This window comes from Sparus aurata, chromosome 14 (genome assembly GCF_900880675.1).
Source record: "Sparus aurata chromosome 14, fSpaAur1.1, whole genome shotgun sequence".
Classification (NCBI taxonomy): domain Eukaryota; kingdom Metazoa; phylum Chordata; class Actinopteri; order Spariformes; family Sparidae; genus Sparus; species Sparus aurata.
In genome coordinates, this window is record NC_044200.1 from 1,369,170 (window position 1) to 1,388,432 (window position 19,263).

A 19,263-nucleotide genomic window follows, 5' to 3' on the forward strand; every position below is an offset into this window, starting at 1 on the left:
CTACCACAACTACTAACTGCAGTTGATTTAATAGTTAGTTATACACATTGGATTTTAATTGAAATAATGACAATTAGGTTAAAGTGTACAGTTTGAGCACTATACACTCATGTGCATTTACAGACATCACTGTGGTCTTATTGAGTGGGTGATGGTCTACCTCCTTTGGAGACCAGAAACCTTTACTCTTCACTCTTTAAACAAAAAAAAAAAAACCTGAGTCATAAAAACAGCCACAATCTGAGAACTTCCGGTAACACTTTACTTGATTTCAACACATTGCATTTAAAACTTTTGAAGTCCATGTAAAGCAGATTCAGCCATTTTCTTCCAAACACATTAAATAGGTCAAAAATGTATTTTTTTAAAACATGTAAAAAGCCATTCAACCATTTAGAATTCCATTGTGGAGCTAGGCTCACAAACTGTGTTTCAAAATTTGTGTGTTCAGGATTTAATTGGCGGGTTAGAAATCATGGCTGCGTTGCATAAACCCGGCCCTGCTGCGGAAGCGGTATAAATACATTCAGCGCATTAGCTTCGGTGGTTTTTCTGCTCGCTCTCGAGTCTTGGATAGCATCTCTTAGAATAGTTTGCAGCTAGCTAACCAGTCAACCAGTCAGCTTAACAGTCATGTCTCCTCCACGTCACTCGTGCATCTTTCCTGGATGCCACAATGCTAAGGGTAACGGCGCCGTTAGCTTATTTAAGTTTCCTAAAGACAACAACGTGAGGAAATGGTTCATCGATTTTGTCAAGGGGAGCTACTGTGGAGAGTTCAAAATCACCACCAACACGCATCTTTGCAGTGTCCAGTGTCAGTGCTGTCATCTCCGCCACTGTTATCATGTGCCTGCCTGCGACCGTCTCCGTCCCGCCGTTAGCGGTTGCTCTCGTCTCTGCCGCCGGCATTATGTGCCCGCCTGCGACCGTCTCCGTCCTGCCGACAGAGGATGCTTTCATCTCCGCCGCTGGCATTACGTGCCCACCAGAGAGTGTAAATGTGTGCTTATGTATGTTATAAATATTGTACATTTGGGCAATTAAATGCATTTTGCTGAGGGTGCAAATCCTGAAAGTGATTTTACACCGTGCATCCTGTCATGCCCATGTAATGTTAGCAAATATTATTGCATTTAATCATGAGATGATTTGGCCTCATTCCCTGAGTAGAGTCCATCTGACAGCACAATGATAATCCACAGGTAATATTTTATGTGCACCAATATAACTATGACAGGGAATTATATGTAGACTGGGGTTTTACGTTTGTGTGTAATGTAAAACATGGACTGTGAGGAAGGTGGCTGAGCACTATGTGTCTGACTCAGAGTCAGTTTCTGGCTCTAATGGCTCAAACAGGTCGGGCTGGGTCCGTCCGATGAAGCTGCTTGCTTTCATTGTTACTGTAGGTTACGTCCTTGTACAGTACACAGAGGAGGCGCCTGCCTCTCGCGCGTGGGCGTGGTTCCAGCGCCTCTAACTGACATGCCCCCAGCATTTCACAGCAGAAAGAAGTGCTTGTTTTTCCATGATTTTGAGACCTAATTTATATACTTAGCAATTATTTGGATCTTTCAAATTTGGCTCAGTGGTCAATGACACATGTTTCTGTGGTGTGACAAACTCATAACACAAATTTATTGCTGCTTTACACAGACTTTAAATATGCAGTACATGACACCTTACATTAGCATAACCATTGCTGGGATCCACAGAAGCACTCTGATTCCACTTTGTCATTATGGTATATTGAGTGTCGATTGATGAGATGAAAAGGTTATTGAAACGATTTTAGCATAAGGCTGCAACATAACAAAATGTGAAAAAAGTGAAGGGGTCTGAATGCTTTCTGAATACAATGTACATGCTGTCTGTTTGATATTGAGTAAGAGTGAATGTTACCAACCTCTACTCTGTCAAGGACATCATTTTGGATATAATTATTAATTTGATTATTAATCAGGGTAACAAGCTGACAGTTTAGTACATTTTATGAGACTGAATTATTGAATAGGCTATCTTTTCCCTTCTTTACTGAATGTAAATTAGATCTTATTTATCATAATCAATGATTAATCAAAATCGTTTAGGTTATTAACTGCCACTTTGAGCCATTTGCTATTGCTGCTATCATTTCAAGTTGAGAGTGCTCTGTAGAAATCACAAGAATTTCAGTTTAGCATTTAAATGTATTTAATGCATTCTAGACAACTTCCGGGGCCCTTCGCAGTGTGTGACCCAGCAGTCGGCCCAGTGTATGCTACTAATGTGTTTGCTATGTTCCGAGAGGCCTTTTACCTTTTCTTTTGATTTTTATGTGTGAATTAACTGTCAGTGAATCAGCGATGCGGATAGGAACAGTTGCGGGTCTTTTGATCTCTTTTCACGCGGCAACGCTACGACTTTTACTTGGTGTTTCTGTCTGTCATGGAGGAGAACATGGCGCACCGGGGAGGGTTACTCTGAGCCGGGAGTTTCTGCTATCCCTGCGGACTTCAGCAGCTGGAGAGATATCAGCCAGTATCCCGAGGGAGATATGCAAGCCGATCGTAAGGACCAGTAAAAGGGGAAAAAGAGGTGGTCTACAGTGGAGAATAAAGACTCTCAGGCTGAGCGATCGGCGCAAATTACCCCCACTCCCTACAGTTTTGTTGGCAAATGTTCAGTCTATCAGGAACAAGCTAGATGAACCGGAAGTATTGGCCAAGCTCAAGAGAGAAATCAAGGAGACCTGTCTCCTGGCCTTCACTGAATCTTGGCTCAGTGACTCGGACCGGGATGAGGACTTTTCACTCAGCGGGTTTGGAATCCCGATTCGATTGGACCGGTCTCCAGAGATTACTGGAAAAAGCCGAGGAGAAAGAGTGTGTTTGTATGTCAATGAGTTTGTATGTCAGCTGATCGCTGATGTAATGGACGTAATTGATCTAGAAGCTGACAGCATCCAGCCTGCTCATTACGTCAACTGATCGCTGACGTAATGAGCAGGCTGGATTGCTGTCTGCCCAGATGCACCAAAATTTGTTCTTGGTGATTTTAATCATTGCAAACTGAACACGGTCTTAAAAACATGAACAGTATGTGGCCTGCTCCACTACAGAGAAGAGCACTATAATCGATCTGTGCTATGGTACAGTAAAAGGAGCATATACATCAATGCCAATGCCCTCGCTGGATGCTTCTTATCACAACGGAGTGTACCTTATAACTGTATATAAACCCACCTTCAGACGTGTGGACAGAAAGGAGAGAACTTTCAAGAGCTGGTCTGAAGACGGCATTACCTCTCTTCAAGCATGCTTTGAGTTCACGGATTGGCAGTGTATCTATGATAGTTGTGATATGAATAAACTATGTGATGCTGTTTCATCATACATCAATTTCTGTGTAGACTCTATAATTCCATCTAAAACTGTTGTCATGTACCCAAATAACAAACCCTGGGTGACTTAAGAACTCAAAGCTGTAATCAATAAGAAGTAAAAGATTTTTTACACTGGTGACCCTCAGGAGAAAAAAAGCTGTCTCCAGAGAAGTGAGGAACGAAATAAGGAAAGCCAAAATTCAGTACAGGGACAAAATAGAGGAACAGTACTGCAGTGGTGACCTTAGAGCTGCCTGGCAAGGGATAAAACAGATGGCATCTATAAACCAGTACTCTGGCGAAACCAGGCAGCTCACTACTATTAGTGGTGTAAATGATGCTGACCTGCCCAATGCTTTCTATTCCTTTTTTTCTCATTTTGAAAGGTCTGATTCTTTATGCAAGATCTCTACATTGAGGATGTCTTTAAAACCTGAAAATGGAATTGCCATCACAGAAAGGAAAGTTGCTTCTCTGTTCAAGAAGGTGAATATCAGGAAGGCGGCTGGTCCTGATGGCATCTGTGGACGCACTTTGCGTCACTGTGCAGACCAACTAAGTGAGGTGTTCACAGTATTCTTTCAGACGTGCGCAGGGAGTGGGTACCTGCCCCAATTATGGAAGACATCCACTATTTTTCCAGTGCCAAAGATAAATCATCCAATAGATTTTAACGACTTCAGACCAGTGGTACTGACATCTCTTGTGATGAAAAACTTTGAAAAAATATTAAAAGAAAATGTGGTCTCCTTAATTGATGGCAGATTAAAAGCTGGTTAAAGGTGTTAATGATGCAATACGTTTTATTTTAGAAAAAACCCTTGAAAAACCCAAATCCCATGTGAGAATTTTATTTGCTGATTTTTCTTCCGCTTTTAATAAGATGAAGCCCAAAATTTTAATTGAACGGCTAGCCTCTTATTTTATGCTCCCAGATCAGATCTTATTGTTGTTTTTAAACTTTTTAACAGACAGAGTGCAGCGTGTCTTCGTTAATGAACACATGTTTACCCCCATCACTTGTAGCACTGGTTCTCTTCAAGGCTGTGTGCCCTCGCTATTACTTTTTATTATGTACACAGACAGCTGATTTTATCAAATGGTGCGATGACAACTTCTTGGATCTTAATGTAAGGAAAACAAAGGAGTTGATCGTTGATTTTCGAAATAACAGTGCAGAGCCTAAAAATAGCCAGATACATGGTGAACCAGTTGGAATTGTGGAAACCTATAAATACTTAGGAATCATATTTGACTCCCATCTTAAATTTGACAAAAACACAGTCACTTGTCAAACGGGGACAACAAAGAATGCACCTGATGTGGAATCTAAACTCTTTTAGTGTTTCTAAAACCATTTTATGTTCCTTTCATCTTTCTTTTATTGAGAGTCTTTTAACGTTCTCTTTTATTTGTTGGTTCAATGGTCTGTCAGTGAAGGACAAGAACACGCTTAATCAGATCGTTAGAGTCTGCTCCAAAATTATTGGTGCGCTTATTGAGTGTGCTCTGGAAAAAACGTGTGGTCAAGAAAGCAAAATGCTTCCTGAAGCAGGGAGACCATGTCATGTCCAGTGAATTTACTCTGATGCCCTCATGGCGACGCTACTCTGCCCCCCTGAGGAATACAAATAGCTACTCAAATTCTTTTATCCCTTCAGTTATTAGGTTGATGAATGCCAATTTCAATGAGTAGGGTTGTGCTTGTCTTTATTTATTTATTTGCACAGGTACATGACATCGCTGTTGGGAACCATGAGTTGAACTGATTTACCGAAAACTGAGAGTTGAGTGTCAGAGTTGTATGTCTAATGAATGATTGTTGTATGTGTTGTGTTTTTTCTTTTCTAACTTAATTGAACTGGGAGCTGTAAACTGAATTGCCCGTATGCGATAAATAAAGTTTTCTGAACTGAACTTAACTGAAGCTGTCAGAATTTGATGAAAATTTAAGTGCTCCTATTTTTAATCACAGCATGCCACTTGGCCTGGATCAGTCAACTTTAAGAGACAGTCATCTGACTGTTACTGCCCTGCATTCCAGTTAGTGCATGTTGAAAGTTTGATAGGCAAAGTTACATCTGCTGCCACAGTTGACCAACTCCAGTCTAGGGCCAAGCCGCAGTCACCCTGATTCCAAGCGATGTCTCATGATGTCTCATGACCCTAAAATTGATACTCAACTCATGTCTGTGCAGGAAACCTGAGAGTAAGGTGTTTTTAAAAGTCTGGGTTTAGCTGCTAACTGAATCCTGTTAGTCTTCTCCTGTTTGTGCTTTCAAACATCAGTTGTATTTAACTGTTTGTCCGTGTTCTATGGCGTTATATTTGTGTCAAATGTCGCGCGAGCGAAAACACATCTGCACACGCGCAGATCTCTCTCTCGCGTAAACTATTCCGTGTCACGCGCGCAGATTTCAACTGCCGCGCGCACTAGTTTGATCTTCGCGCACATATTCAGTAACAGAGTGAAGCAGAGGCAGGTGCGCGCGAGTAAAAAGCAACAACCACACGCACAACAAGGCTGTGCAGCTGCTTTGTGCGCGCTCTCTCTCTCCTCTGTGCTCGCTCGCGGTGGAGTTCTGCTCGCTTGAAGCAGACTTTTGACATTTTGGGGGCGGAGACCAAGGCTGACCCCGGCCCTCTTATGATTGGTCATTTTCAAGCCCCCCCAACGTGGGTGCCTTTTCAGTTTCCTGCTAATGACAGCTTCCGTCACAGACAGGAAGCTCAGTGGCAGATTAATAGGTGACTGACAAATCTGGACTCCAAGCAGCATTATAATGACAACTGTGTTCTAATTAGAAATCCATGGCAAATAAATTACATTTTGATTTGCAAATAAATGGAATTCTATCACCGTTTGTTAACTATTCTTATCAATATATATGCACTTGTGTTAATTGCTTTGAACTCTGAACATTCTTTTTTAACTTTCAGACTTGAGGGAGGCAGACTAAGAGGTGACTGACAATGATTTGCCAACTAACTGCACAATAAGTCTTGACTCACAACAGCATTATGATGATGATGATATCAGATGTTGATAACTGGGTTCTAATAGGAAATCTATGGCAAGAAAAAAATAATTTGGATTTGAATTCATTGCAAGTAAATGGAATACTATCACTATTTGTGAACTATTACTTACTTATCCTAAACTTACTCATTGATGCATAATAAATCACACACTGTCTTGTTTTTCCAAATGCACTTAATACCACAATGAATTCCTTAAAAACAATATCTAAAGAAGTCAAACAGATCAGCAGGTCAAGCTGTTTGTGTCCTTTCTGGTATGCCGTCCTTGAAAACAGTCTTCACCAGGTGTGCTGTGCTGCATGGGGATGCTCTGATCGCTCAGAGAAAGGCGTGCACATGTAGGCAAGACAGAGACAGGAGAAAAGCATGGCTGGCTGAAGTCAGAAGGAGCAATTTACCCACCTACAAAGATTTTATTAACAAAAAAATATTGGAGGTAATATTCAAACAATGCATTTGTACTTTTGCACACTTTAATACCACACCAACTGGAACTTTAAGATTTCTTTAATTAAAAATAGAACACAGAACAGGAAAAACAATGCAAAAAGCAAGGGAAGTTGCAATTTGCCACCCCTCCCAAGAAGCCTCTGATATCATTCACCACATCGAGGAACTGTTTAGGACAAAGACTGGTTCCTCCCTCATGGAGCTTCCAAACACAGAGGGTGAAGCTCTGGCACTCTCCAGCAGGTTTCCATCATGCTGTGGAGTTAAAGAAAAGATCATCAGGAGATTTATTAGGCTGAGGTTGCAGATTGAAGCAAGAAAAATACAAAATGAGGAAAAAACCAAAACTTATAAAGATGGCCATCTTGGAAGCATGAGCCAATCCAAGAAGGTGAAAAAGAACAGTGGCCTAGGTTCAACATCAAGCAACCCCAGAACAGCTGAAAGTGTGTCAGGATAAAGTCAGCATCACTGTCCCTCCACCAACTACCAGAAGACTACAACCATTAACAAGAGACATGTAACATCTCGTCATCATCACTCCTGAGCTATAAGATCTTTGGTCCTTACTCTTCATGTCTCCTGATGTGCAGCATGCAGCATCAATGCCGTATGATAACTTGAATTATTAAATAACCATATATTCATTACAGTTACTAATATACCTAGACTCATCACCTATGTCATTAGGCGCACTTGTGCAATCTAAGATAATCCAGTTCAACTGCTCTGCCATACATTCTTACATTTATAAAACTTATACATTTCTATTTTTAGCTGAAATTGTCAAAAAGGTGATCATTCTGGTTTCTTTTTATTACAGGAGTCATAGTGGATGCTGCTGTGCTGCGCTGCATTATATTCATCACTGTTCCTGATAGTTTGCCCTCTTCATTACAATACTTGAAGGCAAAATATAAGCAACAATTGTTGAGATAATGCAGTCCAGCAAAGCACCGCCACCCACCCTATGACCTCAACAAATAACAAAGTAGAATGAACAGCTTTCTGATAATGTCAACAAAAACTGAACATGTATAAGATTTAAAAAAGTAGAATTTATGGCACAGCCTTTGTACTGCACTGTATGATGTTACACAGGTGTATTAAATAATATGACTAATAGCAATAGTTATGTGTAGTATTATTCCTTTAATTATATTGCAAGGTAATACCCATTTAGTATGATTTATAATGCCTTACCCACCTTACTATGTTTCCAGTCTCACTGTGGTCCACTCAGTACTCCTGGCCTGCAGCATCACTGACGCTCCACAACAAAGTGCTCCTACTGTAGGTTCCCAAATATATGCAAGATGATATCACCTGTTAGGGACATTTGTTTAGTATGACTGCTTGAAAAACATCACATTCATTATGTTTTCAGTCTCCCTATTGTCTACTCAGCACTACTGGCCTGCATCATGCAAAATAAAGTTGTGAAGTGGCATCACTGCACCTATATTCGGATATCAAATATAAACTGGCAGCCCTAATATAGTAGGCTATTGTATAAGTGTATGGGCTGCAATATTTCACAAAATAGCTCTCTTTCTAGCTAGCAATATATAAAAAGTCAGTACAATGCGTTGGTGAGAGACATTATGAGTTCGCAGTTCATAATCAGTGTACTCAGTGTATCCTCATATCATAAGCTTCACCCATCATGTCGCAGCCTCAATGATATTAAATTGATGTTCAACTACAATCACACTGCCTGTACATTAACCTCGCTACTAGTATAAATTGACAGCATTGGATTAAGTTGTATTTAGAGAACAGAATTGACATTTATCAGCCTGTTGCATGTGTTGCTGTCGTTATCCAGTGTGCTAGCCTAAACTTTTAGCTGTTAATATTCTCTAAATCTTCTAATCTAGACGGGAAGAATCCTCCAACATACTTAATTTAATTCAGATGCACTACTGACATGAAATTGTCATTCTTAAAACATTTTACCTTAAACAAGTGTTGCTCCGGCCGTGTGCTCCATAGAAATTACATTGAGCGGCGGTTAGCTTGTGCTAACTTCGGGGACTTTTGAGGCGCTCCATGATCCGCCATTGCTGTGAAAAAACTCAATGCAGTGAATGGAGGTGGCGCCACTCTCTCTCTTGAGGCTCTCTACCCACGTGGGGGGGCTGGAAAATGACCAATCATAAGAGGGCCGGGGTCAGCCTTGGTCTCCGCCCCCAAAATGTCAAAAGTCTGCTTCAAGCGAGCAGAACTCCACCGCGAGCGAGCACAGAGGAGAGAGAGAGCGCGCACAAAGCAGCTGCACAGCCTTGTTGTGCGTGTGGTTGTTGCTTTTTACTCGCGCGCACCTGCCTCTGCTTCACTCTGTTACTGAATATGTGCGCGAAGATCAAACTAGTGCGCGCGGCAGTTGAAATCTGCGCGCGTGACACGGAATAGTTTACGCGAGAGAGAGATCTGCGCGTGTGCAGATGTGTTTTCGCTCGCGCGACATTTGACACAAATATAACGCCATAGTGGTCACTTTCAAATATTTCAGAAGTCATATTTAGCTACTGCTGGAGAAAACGCAATGTTTCCTGTAATGCTGCTTCACAATACAAGCTTTTAAATGTTGGGGACCACTTTGTTAGCAGCGATTCATCTAGTACTACACACATTGAGAAAAGTACGTTATTGTTTTAGGACACACCTTGAAGCAGGTAGCACAGCTGTGCTAAAAAAAAAAAAAAATTTGGCCATGGTGGTGTGGTGAATCAATACTGGATAGTAATTTATATTGAGTATTGATTAAATTGTTATTGTTAATTAATTAAACATAGGTTACTATGTTCTCTGAACTAGCACCACAAAATCATAAGCAATCCAAACATAGAATGTGTGTGGTTGTGGGTGTGGCAGGGAGTCCTTTTCTAAAGACTACAAAAATTGCCGAACGTGGCTTGGGAAGTTGTGTTCGCCAGACTACAAAACTGATGGCCGTGACTTGGGAAATCTTGTAGGAAAGACTAAAGGAAACCTGAAATTCAAAAATGGTGGCAGTGACGGTTACGTCTTCTTTGGCTTCGTGTGCAGTTTGACTGCACGCAAGTTGAATTTGGAGGGATAATGTCCACAGTTCCAAAAAAATGTAGTCCGGCTACTGCCTCTGAATAGTCCCCCCAGGAATTACCGCAGATTTCTCGGCGGTCCGCAGATTCAAAGAGCTTCCATGGAATATCACTTTTTGCATGTAGTTTTCATCCCAGTCGCTAGATGTCGCTGTCAGATAGACTGGGCTCTAGACTCACAGTAGAAGTACACTACCCACTGCATCCGGTGGACGCGGGAAACGTATACAAAAGAAAAAACTGTTTATAATTTCGACTTGATTGCACATTTTATGTCAGCATTTCATTTACATTTTACATTTATATTTACTATCTGCAGTATGCAGTAGGCACTTTCTGTTCCTAAACCTTAAACCATACTTTGGTGAAAAGTTTTGCACTTTTTATGTTGCAAATAAATCTGCCCAACACGGACAAAGAAAATGTGCAATTACTTTCACAAGATAATATTTAATTAAGTATTACATTAAAAAAGTATTTTTTTTTTTTTTATGTAGGCAGAATTTTAACTTTCAAGCTGCAGAATCAAGAATTGCTCTCCGTAGAATCATAATTGCTCTCAGCAAAATTTAAACTTTTTCTCTGCAGATTCCTGGGGGGACTATCTGAAGTCAATAAAAGGGGCTATCGACACACGCATCTTATGTTATAACAGAGTTATAAACTATAAGGGATCTATGTGTATGGAAGTGTGTGGGTGTGTGGGTGTGTGTGTGTTAGTAAAAGTAAAGAAACTAAGTGAGCACTTAGCAGACAACAAAGAATAACAACGACTATGTGGTACATGGCTTGTCTCTCCCTCAACCAGTGGCGGCAAGCGAACCGAGGTTCGTTCATCATCCACTGATTGAGCCTGAATACAACATACTGTTATCCCACATGGAGGCAAAACTGCACAAGCTATCCACTGAGTGGATCAGCATGAATGAGCTCCTAGAGAGCGTAATAACACAGTTAGCACACAGTACAGTAAACCATAAGTAGGACTAGGCGGTCCTTTCACAAAAAATTTAAGCACAACAAAAACACGCTATATACTGTTATATCTGTTTCTGCCCAAACAAAAGCCTCTTGTTGCGACTGTGTCCCATCCGACTCGAAACTTCAGCTGTAGCGTCCTAACAGCTGATGAAGGCAGCTTGTGATCAAACAGCGTGATCGATCAAATGGTTTCATCTCTTTCTGAAGACAATTTCAACTGGGTTGTACAGTGTTCCTCTATGGCAAAAAACAATAAAAAATATTCTGACAAAAATGAAAGTAAAACAAAAACGGTCTCTGTCTCTCTGAAACTGGAGTCTCTTCACAGCATCACATTATCCTGGAAATGCGACGTGCAGGGGGGTCTCCTGGCCTTTAAACTGTAAGTGACATCATGGTCATCCTGTCCTGAATGTTATCCTGAGTGTTATGGCCTGTGGCCACTTGTTTTGGGGGTGGGCAGTACCTTGAATTACAGTTTGCCAGACCTTTTGGGCTTTGGCTCAGTTCCTTTGTTCTTAAATTCCTCAGGTTGATAAGGCCCTAGTAATTAGGCTTTTAATTTTCTTAAAGCCTGAAACACACTGGGCCAACTGTTGGCCATCTGAAGCGTTTGGGGAGACTCAGACGAGTTTGGGAACACATCAGTTCTGTGTGCTCCGCCGTGCTGGAAGCTTTTTGGAACAATGTGGACAGCGTCTGCTTCAATTCAACTTGCGAAGTCTGAGAATGTTGGCTGTTGGCCATCTGAGCCAATGGATGCTCTGATTAGTTGTGTGCTAGCTGAATGACCATTCTAATTAGAGGTCTGCTAGTGAATCAGCGCGGTGTGTGGGAGGGGCGGAATACTGTGTGCACCACTGAACTCTATGGTGTGCGTTTTATTTTTCTATGCACTCCGTTCTGTCATTTCGTGTTTTCATGTTTTGGATAACTGGCACGAGACTAGCACAACCTGATGTTAAGGAGACTTATTGCATCTTGCGCAGGTGCAGAACGTACAAGCTACTGTAGAGTTGGCAGCTGTAGAAGCGGTATGTTTAATGCAACTTTTCTGCCAAAGGGGTCAGACAAGAGGCAACGGAGTGGTCAGATATAGGCATTTGGCCATTGGTTTGAGTCTGGGCAGTGTGTGGGGGCTTTTTCAGGCCTTCTCCTTTGTTTGAGCCATGCGAGCTGAGGCCCAACACTGGGCTGCTGCGCTGAGTCAAACTGAGTAGTGCAGGCATGGCAGATGTAATGGAAAAATTGTGCCGTAGCTACCCCTCCCCAACTGGAAGCTACCCCCTATAGTGTAGGCTAGCACAATGTTTGGTTAAATTTAATGTACTCTTCAAGCTTCCCTGAGGTATTTAGCAGGTAAAATATAAATGGGTTTCCTGCTTTAGGACCAGTGCAATCACAGAACACATCCACAGGCCAAGTGTTAAGATGTTTGCTTCTGATCTTCAACAGGCAAACCAGTGTGATTCTGAAATTCACACTTCTCACTTGATGGAAGGTTAACTCCCTCACCACTCAATTCCCAACTGACCCGAAGTCCTTGGGAATAAAGTCAGTCCTTGAACCTCCACTTAGAGACAGAGATAACAGCTACATGGCTTCCCATCTTTCAGAAACAGACAGTGAAGGCTCAGGTAGTTCATCCCCCCTAATATATTTTGCCCACTGTTCCTAGTCTCTGATGCATGACACCTTCATCAGTGTTCATCCCTCTGAAAGGGGGATCTGAACACTCCAGGAGTGCTCCACCACCTCGTAACTCCATGAGTGATAACAGCTGTCCTTTTGTATTAATCCATTTTATAGTAATCTAAGTTACACATAACTGCACATCTCAGGTAAAGCTAATGGTAATGTTTGGCCATGCTTACATAACATTTGTAGCAAAGAAAATATGTATATGCAATATGTATAATCAGTGTATGATTAACTCATGTAAACACTTGTCATTTTAGCTTATTCAGTTTGATGGGCTATTGTAAACAGTGCCACATAAGACCAGTAGTACAAACTTACGTGGCAGATATACCTATAATCTCATGGAAAATGTACTGTACTCATACCTCAATAGTTTGCTCATTATTTGCTAATAATAATGAGCATAGAGAACATATTCCAGAACACCCATGTCCAGAATAACCATGTCCTGAAAGTGATGAAGTTTCAAGATGAATGGCCATGATCTATTGTCACCCTTCTCCTTGTTTTGACTCTTATGGGCCCTGTCCACAGACAGCGATGTTTCAAAACTTTCTTCCCCAAACACCTTGGGAAGTAGACTGGTGACAAACTGCGTAGGTCATGATCCCTCTGTGTAGCATTTTCTTTTGCCAGCAATACTTAATATAACTCCACACTTGAGGCTCAATTTTTTGTCAAAGTTGTCAGTCCATCCTCTACATCTGTAATCCTCTGGCTGGCTGTACTCAGCATTTAGTGTAGAATGGCACCAGCTGCCTTTGCAAGCGCTTTCAAGTTATCCATAAAGTTAAAGGTTGCGATTCTCAACAACCTATTCTCTTATTGCTCTTGGAAAGGCTTAGATGATATTATGAAGGTGGTCACAACTAACGATAAACTTTACATCATTGTAAAAAAGTGATTTTGAGGTTCAAAATGTATGAAGTTGTTAGAAGTTTGCAGGAGCTGTGGTAGATGTGTCTATTCCATGAGCCTGCTCAACAGCGCACCTGTCAGTGGTTTTAATGGTGCGATTGATCAGCGTATTCACACACAATATTGTGTAATATAACCTCCAAGTCTGTAACTCTGTCTGTGTCCAGTATCAAGGCGTTGAGCAAATGGGACATGTCTAATGCATTTCATGTCCCAAATGCATGGCTTTTAAATTTGATTTGTTTACACAGTAAAACAACAAAAGACATGCAATCTGCGAACAGATGATAAGATGAACTATCATTCTAATTTACAACTTAAATTTTCTGTTGACAGAGGTGTATGTGTTCCCCCTATAGGTGGGCTTTAAGCCAGCTGGAGGGATCCGGACGGCTCAGGAATCTCTGCTGTGGTTCACTCTGATCAAAGAGGAGCTGGGTAACGACTGGCTTTGCCCTCACCTGTTCCGCCTAGGAGCCAGCAGCTTGTTGGCTGACATCGAGAGGCAGGTAGGGTTTCAACACATTCAATACATTTCCATACCTTACTTCCCTGCATACAAATACGTTTCTTTTAATTTTTTTTTTTTTTTTTACAGATCTACCATCATGTAACTGGACAGTATCCTGCCTATCATGAGCTGCCTATGGCCTGAAGCTGTAGAAGTCCAGTTTTAATGACCAGTCAGAATCTCAGACTCGGCACACAAAGCCACACACAGGGAGTGCACCAACTCATCTATTCCATTAACATAACTTGCATTCAGTGCTTTGATGTAAGACTGGGACCAATACACGTGCCCATACATACCTAACTGAATGTCATTCATGTGAAGCCAGAAAATCTAGTGATTAAATAATAATAATAATACTTATCCATTTGGTGTTGTCCTTTTGTATCCTGACGTTCTTTCAACCATGGTCTTTGTTGATCTTAAAAAAAAGATATGTGTAAATGAGCAGTATGTGACCCACCTCTACCAACCCAACATTGCCCAGTCATACAGTAACATTGAGTTATATTGCATTGATTGTATCACTCATATATGAATATCATACCCAACTGATACACCTTTTTGCTTTCTTTTTTTACAAAAAGTTTAAGGTTAGGGAAACATGGTAGTCTAGGTTACATTTGAAAGTGAAAAATGTTGCCTCTGAACAAAAATCATGCTTTTGCGGTGTTTCCTCCGATCTAATTTGAGTAAATTCTTATTACATGAGAGGATTTGCTGGAGACATGGAAGGTATCATCAATGATATTGTAGGAACCAGCCTTTGTCCTCTGTTCCTCTCACCACAGGAGGTGTGAGCAGCATGTCTGTGTCCATCTCACCTCTCCCCTACTCCCTGCCATATTGTAGTGGCCTGGCTACTCTCCTTCCTTTCCCCCCCCTTTTCTTTGACACTATATACTATTGACAAAGCAGCATGTGATACAGCAATATGCATTTTCGCCTGCGAGAAAGAACAGTCTGCTGAGTTCTCGAGTGGAATCACCAGATAACCTCCTGATTCTGTTCCTTCCCCCGCCTTGGGAAAAGACTTGACCCCCTTTATTGCCCTCTCTCTCACTCTTTGGCCTTAATAAAGCCTTTTATAACAAGACTATGGACAATCAGGCTCAGAAAAGTCTCCAATTCAGTCACTGGACAACATCAGGTTTATCCCTTGTTACAACCATGCTTGTCACCAAATGGCAAGGCCTACATCTGGCATGTACTATTAAGATGTCACCCAATAAGTTATGACGCTCAAACCCAGCAGGGTGTCTCCACATTCACTTCAAAGAAACAAGAACCTTGATTTCTCCTTTAATACTGGAAGAGCATTCGATTATAAACTCATCCCTTTTTAAACAATATATCATTAATTAGCTTGATGAGACCTCAAACGTGCTCTGTCTCTCATTTGTGTTAGTTAAAGAAAACTTCTGTTAAGAATCACAGGGTTAATGTCAGAATTCTGGTGGAGCTACAGCACCACCTCCTGGTAAGTTTTGGTACAATTTCAAAGGCCAATACTAACGGAATGTTCTATTCTATGATTTATTTTTAAGTATTTAGACTTTCTTTTAAATCTGATACATGTCTGTGAAGTATAAGTTGTCACTGTACGAGATATCCTTAAGCCATTAGTGCCTCTGATGATTGTGTGCTTGTGTTTGTGTTTTATTCCAACCAATAGTTTCTCTTTTGCCTATTAGGCAACTTCAGTTGTGTTCCTTTATATTCTTATAACAAATGTTAATGTGAGACCATGGTGGATTTCAGCACATAGTCAGTCGCGATTTTAAAAACTTATCAAATCATTAGTTTGATTCAACAAGTAAGAAATCGGTAACATGAGCTGTGACGTCACCAGAGGAAGCGACGTGACCAGGCCGCCCTTAATTCCGCCCTCGGTTTAAACATTAAAGGCTCATGCATCCCGCTGCTCACTCTCTTGAACTCTCATTATCTCTTCTCTTCTAAAACTCTCATTATCACTTGTACACACTTTTGTAACGCTTGTAATGCTTGCTTTTCGTTTGCTACCTTCATACTTACTTTAATTTTTACTACGCGTAACCAAAGTCCTTCTAGGCAAGTCATGCCACTCGGTGGCCATCTTGGCGACGCCTCGAAAAGCCCAAAGAGACCAGACCCGTATCTAAATGAATGGAGGCATGGTCAAAACCACCCTTTAACGTGATAGCAGGACGGAAAAACATACAGACATGCTCGCCAGTGAAATACAATACACATAAAAACAAAAAAACATCGACTTTACCGTAGAAATGATGTTTAAAACGCGCTTTTCCTACAGGGAGAACTCCACTGCGCATGTGCGCGGATTTACGACACCGACGTCCATCGTACGGCTGAATCTGTGCCGGCTGCTGTGCTCTGGGGCTGTGTCTGAAATCACCCACTCATTCCCTACTCCGTAGTCACTACATAGTGAGTCCAACATAGTGCACTATATAGTGAGCTCAACGGCAGAAAGAAAAACGGACTTTCGGACACTACTCCGGTGCCGTTAATGACTCTACCAGAGACGTTCTCGCTGTCGCAAAAACTACTTGTGCGCATGCGCTGGTGAAACAACATGATTGGGCTATAATTTTCCCGGTTCGGCTGTGACAACGCAGGTGATTGGCTGTTGGTGAAAGGGGTGGGATATGCGCCATCTTTGGCGTCGCAGATTTCCCCATTCAAAATGATACGTCTCTGGCGTAACTTATTATTTTTCCAAGTTAATTTCCGCACTTTGCTAGATTTTTGAGGCTCCGATACTTAGTAATCTCCAGAGATCTGAGCCACTTGTAAGATACCTCTTCAGGTGACGCTCTTTTATTTTGAAAAGATCTTTCTTTGAAATCTGAGCAAGAACGAAATTGATTCTTTTATTTTTGTGATATTTTTTCTTATTGTTAGAGTATCGTATTCTAAAGCCAAAGAAACTATTTTTGTTTTCTTGTATTTAGTAACAGAGAAAGATTGTCCGGCTGGCTTTTCTTTCCCAGTTATTTTTACGCAAGAAGTCAATTCAATATATATTCGGAGCTCTCAATTCTATCGAGACTCTGATAATTCTTAAACCATCACGAAGTCGGTGCAGTTAAGCTGCTCAAGAAGCCGTGAAGAAACATAGTCTACAGCAGAATAGAATTGTTAATCAACTGCGCCCGAACCGCCTGCAGCGCTCTCAAGCGAGACACTTCGCTGGGCAGAGGAAGTTCGACCCGAGACGGCATCACATTCCAGCGGTTCCGAAGCCGACAGGCCACAGAGCGCTCAGACGGAATCCCCGCTGTGCCGGTAATTACGTCACCAGTGGAAGCCGTTTCGTCATCACCCAGCGGCTGGACAGACGCTACTTCTGCATCTAAGCTGAGACGGAGCTGACCCAGAGAATCTGGATTCTGGACATCTCTCTTCTTCAACAAAAGTAGGCAGAGAACTCCACACACGACAAGAGTCACACGTGAATGAAATCAGAGTTGGTGTTTGTGAAAGCTTCAAATATATATCATAAATCCAAAACATCTCCCATATAATTTCGTTAGAAATTAATACCGTAGTTGCGAATTAACGGTTCCATAGGTTAAAATCCACCATTGTCTGAATCCATCCAATCAATAATTCATTCCAGTCTTCACACTTTTTGTTACTTTGTCACCCGTTTGAATCATTATCTCATGTCATTTAATCTGCATTTATTTAGTTAATAAACACATTTAATCTTATGTCGTTGTCTGTGCACGTTTAATTTGAAGTGGGAAATCGATGGGATCGTGGAAAGAATTCACTGCTTCAGAATAGGAGCAAATAGATATTGAAATTAAACAAGATTCACTTGAGACTGATGATTTATCTGTCTACCAAACTTGGACAGTTGATATTTTAACTAATTGCCTCCGAGGTTAGTTTTAAAATTCAAATATCGGAGGTGGTGCCCTGTTAACGAGTGTAAATTAATCGCCAGTGATTAATTATCAGATATTTATCAAAGTAGTGTCTCCTACAATATTAATAAACTGGTTAAATGATCAGTGTTTTTTGATTTTATTGGCAATTTTAAAGTCTTTATTGGGAATGATTCTTATCCTCGGGTAGAACTGTTATTTTGCTCTCCCATCACTTGACACAACAAATTTGTCCTAATTACCTTACTGTTCGTTCGATTAACCTGGCGACTAAAATCCCATCTTTTATTTCCACTGTCTTTGTAATGGTTCAACTATCTGTTATTCAGACATTTTATAAAAAACATAAGAAGCTAATAGTGGCAGAGTGCGATGAATAAAGTATGTCTAATTGGCGTATTTGCATTCTTTATGTTGTCAGTTTGCTTTTTTGTTCCATTTTACCAATCTGATCAAATCCATTTTTTTTATATAGACCAAAATCCCAATCACATTTCCTCAGTTGGCTTTAAAAATCTGTGCAGTGAACATGACCTCGATTTAAGTGAGGAAAAGTTGGCATATTAAAACAAAACAAAGATTAAATAAAACATCCTTTTAAGGGCCTCACACATGATGGGGGTGCTACTGCTTTTGTAGTCTGTGAAATTTTACACTGCCTGCCACGTATCTTTGGTGCTGCTACTGTTTAGGTCCCTCTCTAGTGTCTGCTGTCTTCTCTCTGCCTCCTTGATACCAACTTTCAGTCATACTCTGGTGGTGTTGTATGCTTCCTTGTCACATGACCGAAAGACAGCTTTTTTGGCAGTTGATAGTTGCAGCTCATCATTTATCTTGGCCTTCTACTTGGAGAATGATATTGTTGTCTTTGTGATTACAATTCATCAACACATTTGCTGATTGATGAATATTGATGTTATTATCCTGAGTGGCAGCATTTCTGAATATTTGACAGCATGTGACCTTAAAAATCAGTAGTGAAGTGCAGAGACCTGCAGTTGTGTGCTGGGCTGGATAACAGCTGCAGCCGGCAGCTCTGGTGGTCACACTGTTAAGATTTATTAGGCCACATTATAATTGCTTGTTCATTATCAGTGAGGATAACTTCAGATGTCGCTTACTGTTGCCTGTACTATTTAGAACACCAAGATCTAGTTAGTAGGCTCACAAAATATTGGTTTGTCCCACGGCAGCTTGGCAGGGAGGCAATGCATGATCACCCATTATGTTAAACTACTGCATTGCCTGTAGGAAGTATGTATTCCTATAGAAAAGTATTGAGGATTGATTGATAACTATTGGGTTTTG

At 41.0% G+C, this 19,263-nt stretch overlaps 1 protein-coding gene and 1 long non-coding RNA gene across 3 annotated transcripts in view; one reads left to right on the forward strand and one right to left on the reverse strand.

Annotated features, from left to right (window-relative positions):
* dera (deoxyribose-phosphate aldolase (putative)) overlaps nucleotides 1-14,419 on the forward strand; it is an 88,268-nt gene extending 73,849 nt beyond the window's left edge. For both annotated transcript variants that reach the window (XM_030440483.1, XM_030440484.1), the window contains exons 8-9: nucleotides 13,905-14,054; nucleotides 14,144-14,419. In XM_030440483.1, the coding sequence (XP_030296343.1) occupies nucleotides 13,905-14,054; nucleotides 14,144-14,200 (207 nt within the window). In that variant the 3' untranslated portion in view covers nucleotides 14,201-14,419. The remainder of the gene's footprint in view (nucleotides 1-13,904; nucleotides 14,055-14,143) is intronic.
* LOC115595718 (uncharacterized) lies at nucleotides 6,899-9,330 on the reverse strand. The gene is made up of 3 exons (XR_003986761.1): nucleotides 8,819-9,330; nucleotides 8,067-8,185; nucleotides 6,899-7,114 (listed from the first exon to the last, which is right to left on the reverse strand). It is a non-coding gene; the product is annotated as an uncharacterized LOC115595718 (long non-coding RNA).
* Nucleotides 14,420-19,263: the final 4,844 nt, after the last annotated feature.